At 62.7% G+C, this 18,742-nt stretch overlaps 6 protein-coding genes across 6 annotated transcripts; all 6 read right to left on the reverse strand.

The window, feature by feature from the left end:
- Positions 1-463: 463 nt before the first annotated feature.
- On the reverse strand, positions 464-706 carry LINJ_01_0160 (conserved hypothetical protein; the record flags this gene model as incomplete). Its single annotated transcript, XM_001462592.1, has 1 exon — positions 464-706. The coding sequence occupies one exon, from the start codon at positions 704-706 to the stop codon at positions 464-466; it is 243 nt and encodes an 80-aa protein (XP_001462629.1).
- A 2,126-nt stretch (positions 707-2,832) lies between these two features.
- Positions 2,833-4,206, reverse strand: LINJ_01_0170 (conserved hypothetical protein; the record flags this gene model as incomplete). The annotated part of the gene is made up of 1 exon (XM_001462593.1): positions 2,833-4,206. The coding sequence occupies one exon, from the start codon at positions 4,204-4,206 to the stop codon at positions 2,833-2,835; it is 1,374 nt and encodes a 457-aa protein (XP_001462630.1).
- Positions 4,207-5,628: 1,422 nt separating this feature from the next.
- Positions 5,629-7,941, reverse strand: LINJ_01_0180 (putative CLC-type chloride channel; the record flags this gene model as incomplete). Its single annotated transcript, XM_001462594.1, has 1 exon — positions 5,629-7,941. The coding sequence occupies one exon, from the start codon at positions 7,939-7,941 to the stop codon at positions 5,629-5,631; it is 2,313 nt and encodes a 770-aa protein (XP_001462631.1).
- A 1,437-nt stretch (positions 7,942-9,378) lies between these two features.
- LINJ_01_0190 (conserved hypothetical protein) lies at positions 9,379-10,002 on the reverse strand (the record flags this gene model as incomplete). The annotated part of the gene is made up of 1 exon (XM_001462595.1): positions 9,379-10,002. One exon carries the CDS (start codon positions 10,000-10,002, stop codon positions 9,379-9,381), a length of 624 nt encoding a protein of 207 aa, XP_001462632.1.
- A 687-nt stretch (positions 10,003-10,689) lies between these two features.
- LINJ_01_0200 (conserved hypothetical protein) lies at positions 10,690-11,601 on the reverse strand (the record flags this gene model as incomplete). The annotated part of the gene is made up of 1 exon (XM_001462596.1): positions 10,690-11,601. One exon carries the CDS (start codon positions 11,599-11,601, stop codon positions 10,690-10,692), a length of 912 nt encoding a protein of 303 aa, XP_001462633.1.
- An 860-nt stretch (positions 11,602-12,461) lies between these two features.
- On the reverse strand, positions 12,462-15,158 carry LINJ_01_0210 (conserved hypothetical protein; the record flags this gene model as incomplete). The annotated part of the gene is made up of 1 exon (XM_001462597.1): positions 12,462-15,158. One exon carries the CDS (start codon positions 15,156-15,158, stop codon positions 12,462-12,464), a length of 2,697 nt encoding a protein of 898 aa, XP_001462634.1.
- Between the last annotated feature and the right edge of the window lie 3,584 nt (positions 15,159-18,742).

Below are 18,742 nucleotides of genomic sequence, written 5' to 3' on the forward strand. Positions count from 1 at the left end.
GCAACGGGACGTCCCCGTCCAACGCTTCTCCCGCATCGCACACGCGGCCGCATCGAATCAGGCCGGCTTCCATGCGCGGCTCCACGTGGATGCGGCTCTGGATGCCACATGGATGTGTGCCTGCCTGCATTGGCAGCGGTGCTCACGCTTCACTTCTTTGGTTCATGATGTGCGCACAAGACGGTGAGACACAGGTTGAGTGTGTGTGTGTGTGTAGGTAGGTGGGTGGAAGTCGGGAGCGCACGTCAACAGAGAGAAAAGCAGGGAGAAGAGCGCGCGGGTAACGTATGGAGTCACGAACGCGCGGCTGCTTCGCTCTCTGGTGACCCGAGCCACCGCAACGCGAGATGCCCTCTCTCACTGCCCTCACAGGCGCTGTCCATTGTCTCCGTCTTACCCCTCTTCCTGAGTCGCAGCGGAGCTGGACAAGAGGGCGCAGCAGCACAGAACACCATTGCGCATCTCACGCGGTGGTCCCGTCCTCACTTCTGGACGACTCGTCGAAGCCGATGTAGATGATGTTCTCGCCGCGCAGAAAAACGAGGGGCTCGGCCGGCTGCCTTGGGGCGGCGCGGCTCCGCGTGCACTGCGACAGGACCACATCGAAGGTGCCGTCCAGGGCCTCCAGCTGGCCTCGGTACTCCTCACCGTGTGCCAGGTGGCAGCACACGGATCGGTGCAGAAGCGACTCCAAGGCAACGGACATGCGTACCCGCAGCGAGCGAGAGGGAGGGGGAGGGAGGGAGGGAGGGGGTGTGTAGGGCTGACTCTTCGCACTCCTTTTACCAGGGTGTGTGTGTGTGTGTGTGTGTGCATGAAATGCCGGCAGGGAGGGAGAGAGAAAGAGAGAGACAGCGACGGAATAGGGCAGAGATCCGTGAACATCACTCACGCTCCAGCAAGAGCAGTCGAGAGCCTGAGTGAAGCACCTTCGGCGCTACGCACGTGTCTTTGCATGACCGTCTTTTTTTTTTTTTGGGGGGGGGGGGGGGCGTGCGCACGCTTGTCTTCTCGTCGCGTCTATCCATTTCGCTGAACTGACTGTTTTCGCATGTAATCAAGAGCACATTGCATTCATGGCCGCCGGCGGTGCGCCTGTGCGCATGTGTGGGCAGGGGGTGCACAGACGCGCCCTGGGGCGCTCACCCTCATCCCACCCCTCCTCGTCCATCGACGGGAGTGGGCGGGAGAGAACGGGGAGCACAACCATATTCGCTTTTCTACAATGTGCGTATTCTACCGCGAGCAAGGCAGCACACAGACGCACGCACAGCCACAGCTCACCTGGCACTCTGTTGCACGGCGGCTGAATCCGGGTCCTCTGGGACGAGCCGTTCAGCCGGTTGAATGAGGACCATACGTCTGACGGGCTCTCCTCCTTCCTCGTCCCTTCCTCGAAAATGTGCTGCGCGACCGACTCCAGGCGGACCTGGGCGTGGGCAACATGCCTTCATCCACGCCCGCCGCGTCCAGCGTCCTGCTCGACGGCTGGAGGCGATGGCGTCTGTCGTGCGGGTAACAGGGGTTTGTCTAGGCGCATGCCGGGTGTGCGCGAGGACGAGGTTGGCCAGCCGCAGGTCAGGGCCCCCTGAGACCCCGCAGACTCTGTCTGTATGCCATGCTTCGCCCTGAGTCACCTCAAGCTGCGGCATCTTAGGATATGGTGTGGTGACGCCCCAGATTGGGGACCTGGAGGGCTCAATGGGGCCCCCTTTGGGGGTGCTCTCGTCACGCCTTCGGCACCTATGTCGCATCGACTCGCCCGGCCGGATGTAAGAGGTGCCGCACATGTCGCACGCACGTTGGGGATGATTTGTATGCATCTCTGCGCGCCTTTCTGGGCTATCGCTCGTGCCCTGCTGACCTCTGGATGCCTTGTGTGGATGCGGTACGCCATGCCAGCGGCGCTTGAAAGCGCGTGCGCACGGCGCTCACATTTTCTGCATCCTAGGGCCTGTTCCAGGACGGCCTTGTTGCCTGGTGAGGTGGGCTCGCTGTCTTCATCGTCCATTTCCGTCCATGCCAGCCAAGGGGCGGGGAGGGCGCGTGTGCGGCGCGGTGCTAACAGCAGCGGAAGAAACCGCAGAAGGCAAAAAAACAAAATAATAAAAAAAGAGCGAAAGGCGCCGCCGTACACAAGTCAATGTCCGCACATCGAGGCGCGTGCAGAGTCCATCAACGATGAAAGCGCGCCCACACGCCCACCGCGCAAGCGCATCAAGACGGACACGAATCGCGAGAGAGCGAGGAGGAAGACAAGCAAAACACAGGTATCTCTACATCTATATATTTATATCGATAGATACAGAGAGGCTGAAACATAAACAAGAAGGCGGGTGTTCGACACGGCCGGCGACTGCGAGCTGGAAAGAATGCACAACACACACACACACACACACACAGACGCGCATGCATATAATATATATATATATGTATATATACATATATATATGTACGTATATGCATGAAGATATGCGATGAGCGCCACAGAGAGCGCGCGGGCGGAGGTACAGATGCACTCGCTGGCGCACAAGTACACGTTTCACCATCACTGCCATCATGCATTTCACCAATGCACATCCGCTCCACATGGGCGCAGAGATGCCGCATGCCCCCCCCTCCTCCTCCTCCTCCTCCTCCTCCTCCTCCTCCTCCTCCTCCTCGCCCCTCACCGGGAGCCTGTGCACGAGAGCGACCGAAGAGAGCTACAAGAGGTCGTGTAGCAGAGGAAGGTGAGCTTCCGCAAGAACTGAATCGGGGCTCGATCGATGGCAGAAGCAAGCACCTTCATCACACATCCGTCCCCTGCCTAGCGACACGCGCTGCTAGAGCTCACAGGAGCGCCTCGGTAACAGCCATGCTCCGCCCCCGCACGAACCTGCCCTTCTGTGCCTGCTGCGCAGCGGCTACGCGCTTCGTCGGCACAGGCGAGTAAAGGGCCGATGCTGGCGACGACACAAAAGACGAGGCATGTGGTGCGCTAACTCGAGAAGCCGAGCGAAGGCCGCGAGACACTCCTGCAGAGGCAGATCGCGATCCGCCAAGCACCGAGAGCTGCTGCTGCAGCGGTGGGGAGAAGAGGGCGATTGAGGAAGAGGCGCGCATGGGCGGGATGCACAGGTTCAGCGGGTCGCCCTCCTCTGCCTCCTCGCTGGAGGTCAAGTCCGCGGCCGTGTACAAGTTCGATACGTAAGGCAAGCTGTCCTCTCGCTTCAGTGCGTGAATGGCTGTGATACCCAGCCTCGCGTCGTCGCACGTCGGCCGCAGTGGTGGTGGCGGTGGCGTCCTGAGAGACCCGACTCGGCGCACTAAAGCGGCTCGCTCCGTCCACCACTCGCGTGCCAGCGCTTCCCGCATGACACTCTCTACCGCAACGATCCAGCAGATGCACTGCACCGTCCACTCCGACTCGTACTCCTGCCGCATTCTAATGTATACCGCGATGAAGTGCTCCTTGGCGAGGTTCAGCGAAAACCGCTGATGCTGATGCACGTACATGACCGTCAGGGACGCGCGCACCTCGGCCTCGCGGACGATCAGCTGACGCAGTCGGCTGCGGTCCGTTCCGTTGCGGCCCAGACGCTCCGACCGCCGGCCAAGGCGATCGAACGACGGCGGCTCCCACTCGCTCGTCAAGTCCAGCTCCGAGTACGTGTGCACATCACCTGCGAAGCTCTGCGTTGGCTGGCTCACCTCCACCAGCGAGCTCTGCCCTTCACCGTCAAGACGGGCGCCAACGCCGTCCTCAGCGCTATCGTCCACGTCGCAGTTCGCGAGAAGCGATGAGGACGAGGAAGCGGAGATGTAAAACAGGTCAGGCAGGAGCGGGTCAGGGCTGCTGCCGTTGGCGCCGTGCTGTGGTGTGGCTTTGAAAGGCAGGTCCTGGTCATGTTCGGGGGCGGCGAGAGTGGCGTAATCGCTGAGCTTCAAAGGGGCGGCCGAGGGAACGGCATCGACGGCGGTGCCGCGGGTAGGAGCGCTGTCGGTGTCACCTCGATCCTTCAGCGGTAGTATCTTGCCCAGGAACGACGGCGCGGACTCGAGCCTACCACTCCTCTTAAGCGCTGCTTTTTCGTTCTTGCTGGTGCTTCTTGTTGAGCCCCGCCACCTTCCGCGACGTGACGGTGGTGGAAATGGTGTGGAAGAGACCGTGTCGTTGTACGAGGCCGTGCCTGCCTCTGAGGCGACCCCGCAGCAGCCTCCCATTCACCCACAGAGGAAGCGCGCAAGTGTTTCGTTTATCGGCGCCTGTGAGCCGGTGGGTGTCTAGGGGAGCACAGGCTCTTAAAGTAAAAGGATATGATACCTTCGAAGGAATATTCACAACGATCGGGGGCACCGAGGACACACAGACACAGACGCACCGCGTCTTGCGGCAACGGTGATGAGCAGGGGGGGGGGGTCGACTGTACAGACTTAGTCTTCTCCCTCCCTCCCAACTCTACCCCCTCTTTCTTCGCTGTTGGGCACGCCCCCGTGAGCGTCTGTATGCGCACGCGTAGGCGTGGGTCTGCGTGCGTGGGAGTATGTGCTCGCAAGAGCGAGAGATGACGGGAGATGAGTGGGGGCGTGAAGGTGTACAAAATCACTCACGCCCTCACACACACACACGTGTATATATATATATATATGGATAGATAGATGTGTGTGCAAGCGCGTATGTGTATATATGTGGGAATGTGCGTGTGTGTGTATGGTGGGGTGGGGGGTGGATGGAGGAGGCGCCCTTCTGCAAAGAGGGGATGCCAACACCGCATGCACGGAGGCACGTGCAGCCCTCTCTCTCCCTCTTCCTCCCTCGGCCTCGCGCACGACAAGGCGCAGCGAGATCGATGGAGGGTACCGGCGACCCCTCGTTGCCTCTCCCAAGCCGAGCACCGCAGTGAAAATAGCGCACAGTCCCGTTGCTAAACCGTCACTCCAGCCTTCGAGCAACGCGCCCACACGGCAGCTGAGAAAGACGAGCGGAGGTGCTCGACAACGTCGCTGATGCGTGGTAGTGACGTACGCAGATACACGGCAGAGGGAGTAGTAGAGTTGAGAGCGGAAGAAGAAGGAAAGGTAAGTTGAACAATGAGCGGACCAGCAGGCGCGCAGCGAGCAACGAGAAATCCGGAACGCCCAGCGCGCGCGCCGGTGTCGGTGCAGAGGTGGAGCATCGCGCACGCACGTCTCAAGCGGAAGTGTGGCATCATGAGGATTTGGGGAGGGAGGGGCAGGTCCGTGTCTGTGAAAGACGCAGAGGTGGCGGTGGTGACGAGTGTGACGGCGCCGCTCACCTTTTCTGCGTCTCCGTCTCTGCCTGCAACTGCTGTCGACAGGAAAGAGAGAGTGAGCGCACACCACCGGCGGGCCAGCACAGGGGTGGGGAAATGGAGGGGGGTCAACAAGTTGGTTAGCCGATGCGTACGAGCGAACGCGCGGTTAATACAGGACACACGAAGATGCGGAGGTCCGCCATCGCGAGGGATGGGCCATGGCGGAGAGACGAAGACAAAACACACACACAACGAATACAAACGCACGGAACAGAATTACAAGTAAAAAAAAAAAGCGGCAGCAGCAGCGGCAGCAACGGTGTCGGTATTACCGCATGGACACCACCACGACCACCACCACCACCCGCTCTCAGTTGTACCGGGCAGCCACTGGCGCGACGTCGACCGCTGCCGTTGCGGCCTCGTGATGGCGCTCCTGACGGACTCGTTCACACCGCTCTCGCTCCAGCTCATCGTCCTCCATGTTTTCCTCGCGTTCCTTGACGCGCATGAAGTTGATGAAGTCCTTCTTGCTAATAAAGCCCTCGAACTTCGAGTAGCGGCAGACGAGGATGTGGTGGGTGCCGAGGGACTTGAACAGGTACAGCAACTTCTTCACGGAGCACTCCGGCTCTACCTGCAGCAGGCAGCTCTCCAGGATGTTCGTGAGGTCCACCTCGAGGAAGGTGGCTTCGCGCGAGTGGGACGGCGTTGTCTTGAAGCGAATGTATGTGTTGAGGTTTACGTCACTGTTGCGCGCCGCGGCCACTTGGAGGGCCCGCACAATCTTCTTTGCAGGCGCGTATCCGAGCAGCGTCATGTCACTGGGCGACTCGACGACGGGGAAGCCGGTGACGTTCATCTTCGTGACGAGTTCGTTGATGTCGCGCACCTGCAGCCCGTACGCCGTCAGGACGGTGAACTGCTTGTTCCCGTAGACGTTCTGGGCAACGAAGTCGAGATAGAACTCCTTCTTCGGGTCTAGATAAGGCAGCTTGTTCTCCTCGATGCCGATTTCGTACGTACCCTTCACCCCGACAGCCTCGCCGGCGGCCTTGGCGCAGAGTATGCCCACAATGACGGGCACCATGTACTCCAGCGAGCCCGTGAGCTCGAACATGATGATTGCCAGGCAGATGGTCATGTGGGTGACGCCGGTCAGCATGGCCGCCGCGCCAACGATCGCGTACACGCCAGGGATGACGCACAGGTCCTGGTCGTAGCACTCCGTGAAGATGTACGAGCTGGCGTAGGTCTCCTGCAACGCGCGGAACATCATACCAAAGGCGCGGCCGTACAGAGCGCCGATCGTGAGCGACGGCACAAGGATGCCGGCGGGCAGGAAGGTGCCGACGGTGTAGGAGAACATGGCAAATTTTGCCGTGGCAGTGACGAGGAGAGAGAAGAAGGCGCGCATGTCGCTGTCCTCGCACATCTCAATGGTGCCGTTTGGTGTGCAGTCCTGAAAGCAGTCGCCGAGAAGCTCCAGCATGCTACCGGAGCCGTAGGGCGTCAAGAAGTTCACGACAGCGGTGACGGCAGCCACGACGGCGACCTCGACGATCCGCCACTGCCGCAAGTGCCTCTTGCGCCACCGGCCGACGTGCAGGTTCACGACGCTGAAGGTGGACCCGATGAACCCGCCAAAGCATCCGATCGCCGCAAACATGGGGAGCTCGAAGAAGTGCCAGTTGTGCTGGTAGTTGACACTAAACTGCACGATGCGGCCGGTGTGCCAGAGATCCACGCGCGACTGGAGCAGCACCGCCGTCACGCCGCAGATGAGGGCCGCCATGAGGGCCTTGAAGTTGTACGACGTGGAGACATCCTCCAAGGCGAAGATGACCCCGCCGACGGGGGCACCGAAAGCAACGGCCATGCCACCGCCCGCGCCGGCGGTGATGAGCTCGCGCTCCTTGGCCTCCTGCTGATAGCTCGGCAGGGCGCCGGAGATAATGCCGCCGACGCAGGCGCCGATGTGGACAAAGGGGCCCTCCTTCCCCACGGTCAAGCCAGACCCTGTCGAGAAGCACATGCCCACCACCTTCGTGATCAGCGTCCAGCCCCCAAGATACCGCTTGACGTGGTGGCCCGACACGATCGTCTTCACCTCTGCAATGCCGCCGCCAGAGGCGTAGGGGGCGTAGGTCTTGCACAGGTACGCCGCCGTGACAGCCGCCATCGTGGAGAAGCTGACGTACATGACGAAGTCCACAAAGGCCACGACATGGTTGTCGCGGCCGAGGAAGAACTCGCCCCACGAGTAGTACTCGCCGCATTCACGACTGTCGACGCAGCACATGTTGCGGCCCAGCCAGAAGAAGTTCGCGCAAATACCAGAGCGGAAGGCGCTCACCCAGTGCGCACACGCGTCGCTGAAGACGCCGAGGCAGCCGAGAACGATGCCGCATGCCATGGCGGCGAAGAACGCCTCGCCCTCGGGGCTGTACACGGACCACGTGTCGCCGTACGACGAAGAAGCCGCAGCTGTGACGCTATGGCGGCGCCACATCGCCGCCCGCTCCGCCGCCTCCGTGTGGCTGCTGATGCAGTCGATTGTCGCCCAGTCCGCCTCTGGAACATTCACGACCAAGTTCGTGATGCCCTCGTCGGCCCCGCTGGCCGCGCCGCCACCGCCGCCTGCTCGCGCCATCTGCTCAGCCATCGGCAGCGAGGAGTGCATGAGATTTGATGCCGACACAAGAAGGCGTGTGTTATGGCGCTACAGCGAAAAGGAGAGAGGGCGCTTATATGTATATGGCGGCAACCCGTCTGTGCGTGCAGGCGTGTGTGTCCGCGTGCGTGTCCGTGGCAGGAATAGGGCGAGCTACGCGCCGGGACGCAGCACACGCAGCTCACCACCCGTGCGAGCGTGCGTGCGTGCGTGCGTGCGCAGCAGCGGAAGAGAAAGCGGTGCGCAGAGAGGAATACAGAGAGGGAGAGCAACTTAGATGGGCGGGAGACGCACGAGAGCTCCGCCAGCAGCGAAGAAGGAAAAAGGCCAGAATGCAGGTGGGTAAGAGACGTCGCACCACCTAAAACTATGTGTGGGTGTGTTTGTAGGTGTATGCGACTGTATTATGTGTAAGCGTGCGCGCGTGTGTGCCTGCCTGCCTCTGAGCGCAAGACGAGCGGGAGGCAGGGGAGAGATGCAAGTTTTAGAAGCCAGGTGAAGGGCGCGCCCACACGCACAGAAGTGGGTTAAGGAGTGAGGTTGGGGGGGGGGGGGGCTGATCAACAGAATATGAAAAGGAAAGACAGAGGGCCGCCGTCATTGCCGACGTCGCTTCTGTGGTGGCGTCGGCTGGCGGCTGTGGTCGTTGAGGCACACGCACACACACACGCAAAGAGATACGCCGTAGCGCATGCACGGTTTGTGGTGAACGTGCGGTACCCGCGTTTGACTTTCGTATTTCTATCACGGACGATGTGAGAAGGGCGGTGCCCACACACACACACACTCAGACACACAAACCTACGCGTGCGTGTGCGTGCGTGGATCGGTTGGCTGTCTCCCGCATAGCCGGTGGAGAAGAGAGAAGGGGAAGAGAAGTGAGGGGTTGCGCAAGAGCAGCAGCAGCATCCCAGTAAATCGGGAGCTGGCAGTCAGGCCAACACAGAACGGCGCTGAGGAGGGGGGCGTGGGGGGAAGGGGGACATGAGAAAGAAAGAGGCGCCCCTATGCACGGATTGATGTCCGTTGGCTAAAGCATCAGAAGGCTTACGAGGAGCGCTGCGGGCAGGGAGGCGCTGAACGGCGGTAGCGCGGCGCAGCGGCAACACGGGGAGGGCACTAGTGAACAGAGGCACGGGAGACATGCAGACACACACACACGCACACACAGACAGCCACCACTGCAACAACGGCTCAAGCGACGGAGGCCAAAGATGTGCGCAGAAGCACAGAGAAAAGGCGGTGGACAGAGGATGAGAAACCATGAGGGAGCAGAGCAGAGCAGAGGTGCGGAGGGGAGGCGATGCCGCGCAGCCTCCTCCCTCCCTCCCTCCCTCCCCGCCCACACACACACACACACTCACCTCCACCCACCGGCTTCGAGGCGCAGGCTCGGCGGATGAGAAAGACGTTGAATGCCTTTCCCCCTCTCTCGCATTCGCATCGCTAAATCCCTGTCTCCTCTGTGTCGCAGATGTTCGCACCCTCTACTGCGTCGCTGCCCTCGCGGCGCATACGCTTCAGGTGCTCGACGAGCTGCGCCTCCTGGTGACGGCGGCGCTCTTCCTCGGTGCGGTGCTTCTCCACCTCCTGCACGGAGCGGTCGAAGGCGCTGCCGCTACCTGCACCACCACCTGAGGTGGTCACCGCTGCCGTGGCCTTCACGCCGAACGCGGCGGCGAACTTAGCGACTGTCTTGGCGTTCTCAGTCTTCTGCTGCGCCTTCAGCCGGCGCTTGGCGGCGACGAGCAAGGAGTCGTAGAGCTCGCCGCACTCGCGGTCCATTGTGACGGGGTCCACCCCGGCCGCCTCGCGCTCCTCACGGTAGAGCATGACGCGCAGTCGCACCTCACGCAAGGCGCGATGAGACTCAAGCCGTGCCGCCATCTCGCGGTTCTCGCCCTGTGCGCGGCGCTGCTCGAGGGGGTTGATGGACGCCCCGCCCTCCATCGCCGCCGCGCCCTCCTCGGCAGGCACGCGGCCCGTCGCCAACACGTTCACGCGGCTGCGCTGAACATAGCCACTCAGCCCGGTACCCTTGACCGCGGCAGCTTCCACACCGTTGTACATGGCCCGTGTGTGTGTGTGTGTGTGTGTTTGTATCGAGTGCTGTGTCGCCGCGCAATGGTTGAAGACCTTCGCCCGCGCCACACACGGGTCGTGCTGCTTGCACCGATGATACGGCTAGCAGGGAGAGAGAAAGAGAGAGTCGAAACGAAAAGAGGATGGTGGGAGAGGCATGAAGGCATGAGGGCTTGAGAGGGTGCACCCATACGGCAGTCGCGGCACATGTAGACGCCGGTGTAGCAGCCCAAGATGTGGCAGTATCGAGAGTGGCGGCTGCGGAAATCCACGCAATGGCATAGCCGCGATTACGACGCGGCGAAACACATACAGGCCCGAGCCAGCTTGCAGACAGACACACGTGTGGCGGCGGTGCACGTTCGTGGGTATGGGGGAAAGGGGAAAGGGGAAGGGGAAGGCGGTCGGGGATGCCCGTGAAAGTCGCCGTCGCTTGCTTCGCTTGACGCTTCGCCTGCCTTGCTCGTTGCTCCTTCTCCGGTGGCCGCCGGCCCGACATGGCGCACGCGCATCTCGCGACTGGTCACCATCATCGCATTGAAGGCGTTCCTGGGAAGACAAACGTGCGCGCGCACACACGCAGGGAGAGAGTGGAGGGGAGGGGGGTATATGGGGCATCTGGGCAGCAGTACCGTCGGCATCACCAGCAAGCTTGCAGCAGCGCTCCGCGTGGGCTCAAGACCCGCACCTCGTCGCCGCAACCTTCTCATAGGCAGCCACCGTGGCCTCGTCGAGCATCGTCTCGCCGTACTCCCGCTCCAAGTCACGTACGAGCGCAAGGGCCAGGGAGCCGAGCAGATCACGCGCTTGCACAAACCGCGCCTTCTGCTCGGCCTCCGTCTCCAGCGCGAACCGTTGCGTGAGCTCCGGCACCTCCCATCGCCGCTGCACCCGGCACGCCTTGCGCAGTTCGTGCGGCCGCACGCGCATGAAGAGAGGCTCGCCCTCGTACAGATGATCCTGCAGCTTGCGCGTCGACCGCTCGTGGTAAATAGCGGGGTTGCGCGGACTCCACAACGTCCAGCTCTGCCGGCCGTCCGTTGTGTCCTGCGACACTGTCCAGTGCGCCGGCGTCGCCGATGCCAGCAGTGGATCGCAGAAATCCGAAGTGGAAGAAGCGCACGACGCCGACAACCCAGAAGCGCCCATGGAGCTCTGCTGAGCAGCTTGTGTGTCGGCGTAGCGCCGCTGATACCGGTCGCTTGTCCGCTCCGTGTAGGGGGCATCAACACTGACGTAGACGTCGTAAGTGTCGCGCTGCCGACGCACGCCAGCGAGCGAGGACGAGGACTGCCGGCTAACATCGATGCCCATTTCCGCCATGGTCGTCACGGCCAACGGATGCACGGTGCCGAGGTGGTGCACGCCCCCGCTGCACACAAACACGCGGCCACCAGTAAAGGCCCGCAAGAACGCCTCGGCCATCTGCGTCCGTGCCTGGTTCGTGACGCCAGCAACAACGATACCGCGGCAGCTGCTCATGCGACAGTGCTTGATGTGGCTGTGTTCCTGGTAGACCTGTGTCCGTGGGACTGCATGCCGGTGTGCGTAACACAGAGAGAGAGGGAAGCAGCATGCGAGGCCCATCACATCGAGACGTGAAAGTGTCGGGGGAGATGAGGGTTAAGTGGGAAGGTTGATGAGGTCAGAGATGGGAGCGGCTCCCCACGGCACACCTTCTCGGGCGCGCTCAGTGGCACGCGGACGAGGGCGAGGAGGGCGAAGGACGTGTGTTCATCCTGCACGGGGAGGCATTGTGAGGGGTGGGGAGAGGGGGGGCCAAGCGCACGAGCGAGCCGAAAGCATGCGCCCAAGAGGAGGGGGTGGCGTGGGCCAGTGAAGGTGCGGTGCTCCCACAAAGCCGCGACGAAGAAACGGTAGCGAGAGAGAAGCAGGCACAGAGAGACAGCGCGCCGTGGAAGCGATGCTGACGACGAGGAGGTCGATGGCGATGATGCATCCACTCCCCGTGTGTGTGTATGTATATATACGCCCGTCTCTGTGTGTATGTGTGTGTGAAAGAGAGAGTCTGTCCGTTCTTGAGGTGCGCGACGCTGATAAGAGAAAGGAGGAAGCGCTGATGAGGGAGGAGATGGCGGTCAAGTGGTGGTGATGACGACCGGAGCAGGTCCGATGCTCCACGCACCAAGAGATGGGGGGTTAGAACGTCTTATTAGGAAGCATCGTCCTTGATGCTGCTGTTGCCGTCGTCTGCGTCTTACACGATACTCACAGACCCCCCCCCCCAGCACACACACACACACACATACGTGCAGTGAGAGCTCTGGGAGAAGAGAAAGGAACCTCGTAAGCGGAGAAGGATGCTGAAGGGGAGGGTGCGCTGGAGAGCGCAACCGCACACGTACGGTTTTTTGTCATCCCTGGTCAGTCATGCCCTTCTCCTCGCGCTGCCAGGCGGCTCTATCCGTCCGCCACCCTCCTCTTGCTTAGGATCCGGTGTTCGGCAGTCGCACTGTGACGTCGATGTAGCCGGCCTTGATGGACTTGACCTTTACGACAGCACTCAGAAAAGCGTCTGTGCGGAGGTCTTCCATGACGGTGGGGTAGAGCGACTGATGGCCGTGCCTGCTGTGCTTGCCCTGCCCCGTCACAATGCGGAGGTGACCAATACGATGGCGCTGGCAGACGCGGACGCGACGGACCAGCACGTCATGCACCTCAGTGCTATGGAAACCGTGGAGGTCGAGGGTGCTTGTGGCATCTGTGCGCAGCCGCTCTTGCTCCAGGGCGAGCATCGCCAAGCGATTCAGGCGGTTGTACTCGAGACCGAGCCGACGACCCTCGCTGCTAAGGACTCTCGCCGTCCTGCCGTCCCCGCTTGAAAAGGCCGCGGTGGCCTGGCCCAGGACCCGGAGACGCTGCGTGTTCATCAGGTACGCCCGCTCCCGCACCCGCCGCCAGTCGCCGAACTCGAGTATCTCATTTTCCGCCGCTCGATAGGCGCTGTAGACCTCCGCGCTCGTTTCTTCACGGGTCTTCTGGACACCGCCGGCACCGCTGCTGTCGTCCCCTGCGACCGCTGTCGTCGCCGTAGCGGGATGCGGCGGCCGCCACTCCACCGTCGCCGCTGCAGCCATCTTTGCAGGCGCCGCCTCGACAGAGTCCAGTGAGAGCAGCTCCTTCGTCAGCGCGTTCAGCGCCGCTGTCGCGCGACTCCACTGACGGTCTGCGGCGCAGTAGGCGCTCCGCACGACGTCCGCGTCGAGGCCGGGGAACATCACGCACAGCTTCTCTACGCGGAGCTGATCGGCTGGCGTCATAGCCGCCGTGCTCCCGCTCCACATGGCTGACCGAGCCACATTCTCCTGCGCGCAGAAAAGTACATTGTACGCGTCGGCGAAGGCACCGTGGTGCTGCGACAGCACCGCCTCCACTGCAACCGGGTCGACTCCTGGGAAGAGGGAGATGAGTGTCAGGAGGGCGTTGTGGCGCTCCAGCGCCACTGCCGCAGCAGCGTCGTCCACCGCCGCCTCGCGCGCCGCTGTCTCCTCGGCCGCCGCCAACGCAAGTGCAGCAGCCACGTCGTTCACCTCGGCCGTTGTCGGGACGGCACCAGCGTGGGCAATAACGTCACTGGCGCGGATTGGGTCTCCGCCGCTCACGCGCAGCGCCTGCAGCACCACCGCCGGCTCAACATTCGGGAACACCTCAAGCAGCCCGAGGAAGACCTGCATCTCAGAGGCGCTGCTGAGGTGGTCGCCGTCGCCGTCGCCGTGGTGAGTCGCCACGGCATGGTCAACTGGCCGCAGTGCTTCGGGCAGCGCCGCCAAGTCCTCCACGGACGGCAGCGCTAGCGACGGTGCCCGGGCATCCGAAGACGTGTCTCGACCCGAGCCTGACGCCGATGCACTTCGCGAAGGGCCGCCCTGCAAGCGGCTCCTTGGCTTGTCGGTGTGCCGCGGCTCCTTTCGCTCGCCCGTCGCGTCCGCAGTCGACCCCGGCAGAGCGGTGCGAGCGAGCAACGCGGCGTGGTACTCCGCCTCCGTTTCGTGGCGGTAACGGCACTCGTCTGCGCTGTAGCGGCAACGGCGGTTAAGGAAGTGCACGCAAACGTCCGCGTCACGGTCAGCGTGGACGCAGGCGTCGCCGAACTTGCAGCTGCCGTACTGCGCAATGCACGGGTGACGTGCACGAGCGCGACGAGCAGTCGCCGTTGTTGGAGGAGAGGTCGTCGTCGATGATGACGGCAGTGGTCGCTGTGGAGGAGGGAGCTGCACAGGGCCAGCGCTACCCTTCACTAGATCGCGGAACGGTGTCGGATGCGCCACCAGGAGCGCTGCTGGGCCCGTTTTCGTTGCGCCACATCCTGCAGCGTCACCCTCCTCGCTGCCCTCAGCCTCCACCGCCTCGCCTTGGAACGCATACGGCGGCGACGACAGCATCGGCTCTGTGTACGATGGGACGGATCCGCGAATGCGATTAAAATCGGAGGCAAGCAGTGGCGGAGCGGCGAGCCGTCGGTGCGCCACGTCGCCACCGTCGCACTCACCATCATCGGCACGTGCGTGGGTGTCGGCCTGGTCGCCTATCGGCTCGGCCATCTGCACCTTCGACCCCATCCCATCCACGGCGCGCACGCGGTACATCGAATCACCGTTTCGCAGCACGGGCTCCGCGTCACCGTCCTTAGAGGCGCCCCACACATAATCGCGAACATCGACGCCTTCGATCGTGTGGCGATGGCGGCAGGAACTTCCGTACACGCAGCTGCCTTGAAAGTGCTGCACGCAAACGTCGCCGGGGAGATCCTTGAGGACGCAATACTGGCCGTACTGACACGAGCCGAACTGCACGACGCAGGGGTGGAGGCGCTCCCGCTGCCGGCGCATGGCCTCGACGGCGGGAGAAGAACTAGCGAACAGAGTCGACGTCGGCGGCGGTTTCGTTCGGTTCAGCGATGGGATGGCCGCTGAGGTCGTGCTGGTCGACGTGCGCGCTCCATCTATCCCGCGCGCTCGCGACTGCTGCTGCTGTTGCTGATCACGCTGCCGTTCCAGAATCCGCAGGGCTACCTCTACGTTGTTGCCGGCATCCTTGAGCGCTTGAGTAGCCTTGGCCTTCCCGAACCCCCTTGCTGTCAGGCGCGCCACGTTGTCCTGTTGACCGCTGCCGCCACGCTTCATCCTTCGGCGCTCAACGCACGTGCACACACGCACACGCACACGCACAGAAGCCGCGCCGTGAGGACTCACGGCTCTCGCTCTCTCGTCGGCCAAAACTCTGCCTCTCCCCCTGCTGAAGTCAGGGTATCTGCAACAGGCAACTGTTTGGGCTGGACCTGCTCTGTTACTGCTGCTTGTTATGCTTTCAAGTGACGACGCGAACTCAGCGGTGGGGCGTTCTCACGCGGCTCCGCGCTGCTGAGAAGGTCGCGAGCACCGAGGCCGGCAGAGGAGCAATGGAAGGAGTGAAAGAATGGATAAAGCAGATGGGGCGCGGCGTAGAGGGAGAGCGCGCGGGATAGAATGCCGCCGCCCCGCTCACACACACTCGCACACCACAGTGCGCGCCCCAGACTGGGATCGGCAGTGCGCCCATGCACAGGCGCGCGCGCGGGGGCGGGAGGAAAAAGGGTAGAGGGAGGGGGCTCGCAGTGCGAGACGGTGTCCTCGACCACCATCATCACCCCGCAGCAACCGACACTGACAGCAGCGGCACAACCGACAGGCGGTCGAACGCTTCATCGCGCACGCGTCCCCCCTCTTCCTCCTCCTCCGTTTCGTGTCGCTGTCTTGAGCCCTGCGCTGTTTCTGCGGAGGTGCACACCCTCAACTCCGCCTTGCCCCTGTGTATACGCCGTCAACCGCGGCACAAGAACGGCAGCCGTGTGCCATTTTTTGTTGTTTGTGGATGTACATGTGCATGCATAGGTGTGGGTGTGTGTATACTCGCGTGCATGAGACGTTGTCATCGCCACGACATCCCATCCGCCACCTCACAGAAACCCACCACCGAGGTGCGTGCCCACCATCACCAGAGAGCGCGGCACCGGTGCGCACACACAAGCGTGGCAGACGAAAACCACATCCATCGTCTGGGAGTGGGCGAGAAGAGAAAGGGGGTGCGAGATACTGGACGCTCATGATCCAACACCTCCACACCACCTTCGCCGGCACACAAACACCAGCAACATCAACACCACAACTTCCCTTCGGCATGTCGCCCACCAGCCACAGCCACTCCACAAGCTCGTTCAGCACAGCCGTCAGCGCAGGCACCTCGCCCACAAGCGGCAGGCAGCCGTCGGGCACAAGCGCAGCCCAGGGAGAAGCGCCCCTCTTGGGGGCGTCCCAGATTGTTTGGTCTTCCGCGTGTCCGTTTTCGCTGCCGCACACTGCGAGGTGGAGGCCGCTCTGCACCCCCCCGCCGCCGAGTGCTGCAGGCACCCCACCCCACTCTCATCGCCTGGTGCGAAGCAGCGCAAGACACACGCGCGCTGCAGCAGTGCGCCGGCTCGGTCATAGCAGCACGGCTCCTGCCTCAAACGCGACGACACCCACATACACACACATCGCCACACAGCCGCCCCTCCATCATGCCGGTCCCCACTCCCCCCACCTCCTCCCTGGGTGCGTCTCCCCGTCGCGGTGACACTCAGGCCCCCGCACCCCTCGCCGTGGGCCAGTGTGAGGGGCCGGCTGCGACACGCTCGAGCCGCGCTGACACGCTCCGCCCATCGCATGGACCGTGCAAGCCTGTGCTCACTGTCGCGGGTGGCTCGGACGCAGCGCCATGCACGACATGGCCGCCGGCATCCGTGGCGCTACGTCGCGCCGACCTCGCCCAACGCCGTAAGGGCCCAGCCCTGTCAGCACCAGAAGTGGTTCGGCGTTGGCAGGGATAGAGGGTGAGGGGGCTGCCGGGCTTCCGTACACAGAGAGAGCGGGGGTGGAGGGGGGGGGGCGCTGGACCCTGGGATGCCACGCATGGAGGTGCGTGCCTTCCGTCATCGCGGGTCGGAACTGTCGCGTTGAGCATATAAAACGGCAGCGGCTCCGTGAACGAAATTTGAATGTAGTGGGGTGTCACGACGGAGCGAGCACGCACATCAGCAGCTGAAGTCCGTGCTCAGAGCCTGCGGGCAGTAGACGTGAACGCGCAGGACATCCATGCAGTCGGCGCGTCCGAGGCAGTCCTCACAGTCATGGCACGTGCTCGTGTGCGACAGATCGACGGCGATCACCATACGCTCACCAAGTGCCTCGGTTCCCGCACCTGCATCGATGCAGTGGACGCCGCGCTGGACATAGGAGCCGTGCCATGCGGCTCATCAACCGATTTCCTTGAGCTGAGAGAAGCCTATGGAAATCCGCTGTGCAAGGGCCAGTACGTGTATCCAGAGCGCTTGCGTTGGCCGTGGCGGACGAGCCGTGGAGTGTGATGTCGTCCGCCACGTCCTAGCGCGCGTGCGCGTCACTGGAACGGTGCGAAGCCCCGCTCGCGGAATGTGCGGCGTGCAAAACGGCCGGTCAAGCATTGTGGGCCCGACCGTCATCCATGGCCGCAGCAGCACCAGTGGTGTTTTGTGAGGCGTGCCCGGGCGTGGATGCGGGACGGACGGCGGGATTCCGGCACGCAAGGCGTTGGAAGAGGGAGGTGGAGTGTGGAAGGCGAGGAAGGGGCGGCGGGCGCGAAGCAAGCGAACGGTAATAGAAAGCGCGCACGCCCTCGCTAGTTCGCCGAGGGACGCAAAGGAGGGGGCGGGTGGGTGGTGGATACGGATCAGCCCGGGTGAAGCGCGGAGATGAGGCTGCCCACCACCACCACTTCCTTGCTCACGTGCGCTGAGAGTTAGAGAGAGACACACACAAGAGCGAAAAGCTGCACCGTCGTGTACGCTGTGGCGTACGTGAGTCGCTTCTCCTATCGCCGCGTACGCACCGCACCCCGCACCCTTTTCCGTCCTCGGCGCGCATTTCTGTGCGTGCGTGCACAATCGAGAGTGTGGTGGAGAAGAAGTAGGTGGCGATGCGGCGCTGGCCGTGTGTGTGTGTGTGTGTCCCTGTGCGTCCTTTCCTTCCCAGCTGCCTTCCATGAGTTGTGCGCCTTCTTGAGGTGCAGAGAACTCAGAGACGCAGTGAGACAAAGACCCCTCGGACTAGCAGAGCGAGAGCGAGAGAGAGGGGGAGCACGACGCCCGAGGCGGAAGGAAGCGTCGCCGTTGTCGCTGTCGGCGGACAGACAGGCACAGACAGTGAGATGATGTCCGTGGTAGGGAGGGAGGAGGTGGGGCACCGCGGTGTTGCAAGTTGAGGTGTGTCTAGTAGTACATCGGGGCATCAACGGAAACAAATCAAAGAAGACGTTGAGAACGAGAGAAGAGAGCCCGTGAGGGGGCGCAGGAGGGGCCGGTGGCGAGCCGCACGCGGTTCGGATGGAGGCAGCACACACAGGACAAGAGAAGAAACTTACCGACGCGGTGACAAGCGCCTGCCATCACGCACATGCAAGGCAGCGACGACCCACGGTTCCGCACACACACAAACATATATAAGCGTTCGCCTACTGCCCTCCCTATCTCTCGCCCACTGCCCTCCCTATCTCTCGCCCACTCTACCCACCCATCTCCACCCCGCACACCTGTGCGTGCAAGCGAGCGCCGCCACGGGCTCTCCACCCCTTGTGGGAGGTGCTGCCGCTTCCATACTGATCGCTGTTGTGCCGTCCCACGCCCGCCTGCCATTCGTTCGGCCTTGAGCAGGCCCGA

The sequence above is a fragment of the Leishmania infantum genome, chromosome 1 (assembly GCF_000002875.2).
Source record: "Leishmania infantum JPCM5 genome chromosome 1".
Lineage (NCBI taxonomy): Eukaryota > Euglenozoa > Kinetoplastea > Trypanosomatida > Trypanosomatidae > Leishmania > Leishmania infantum.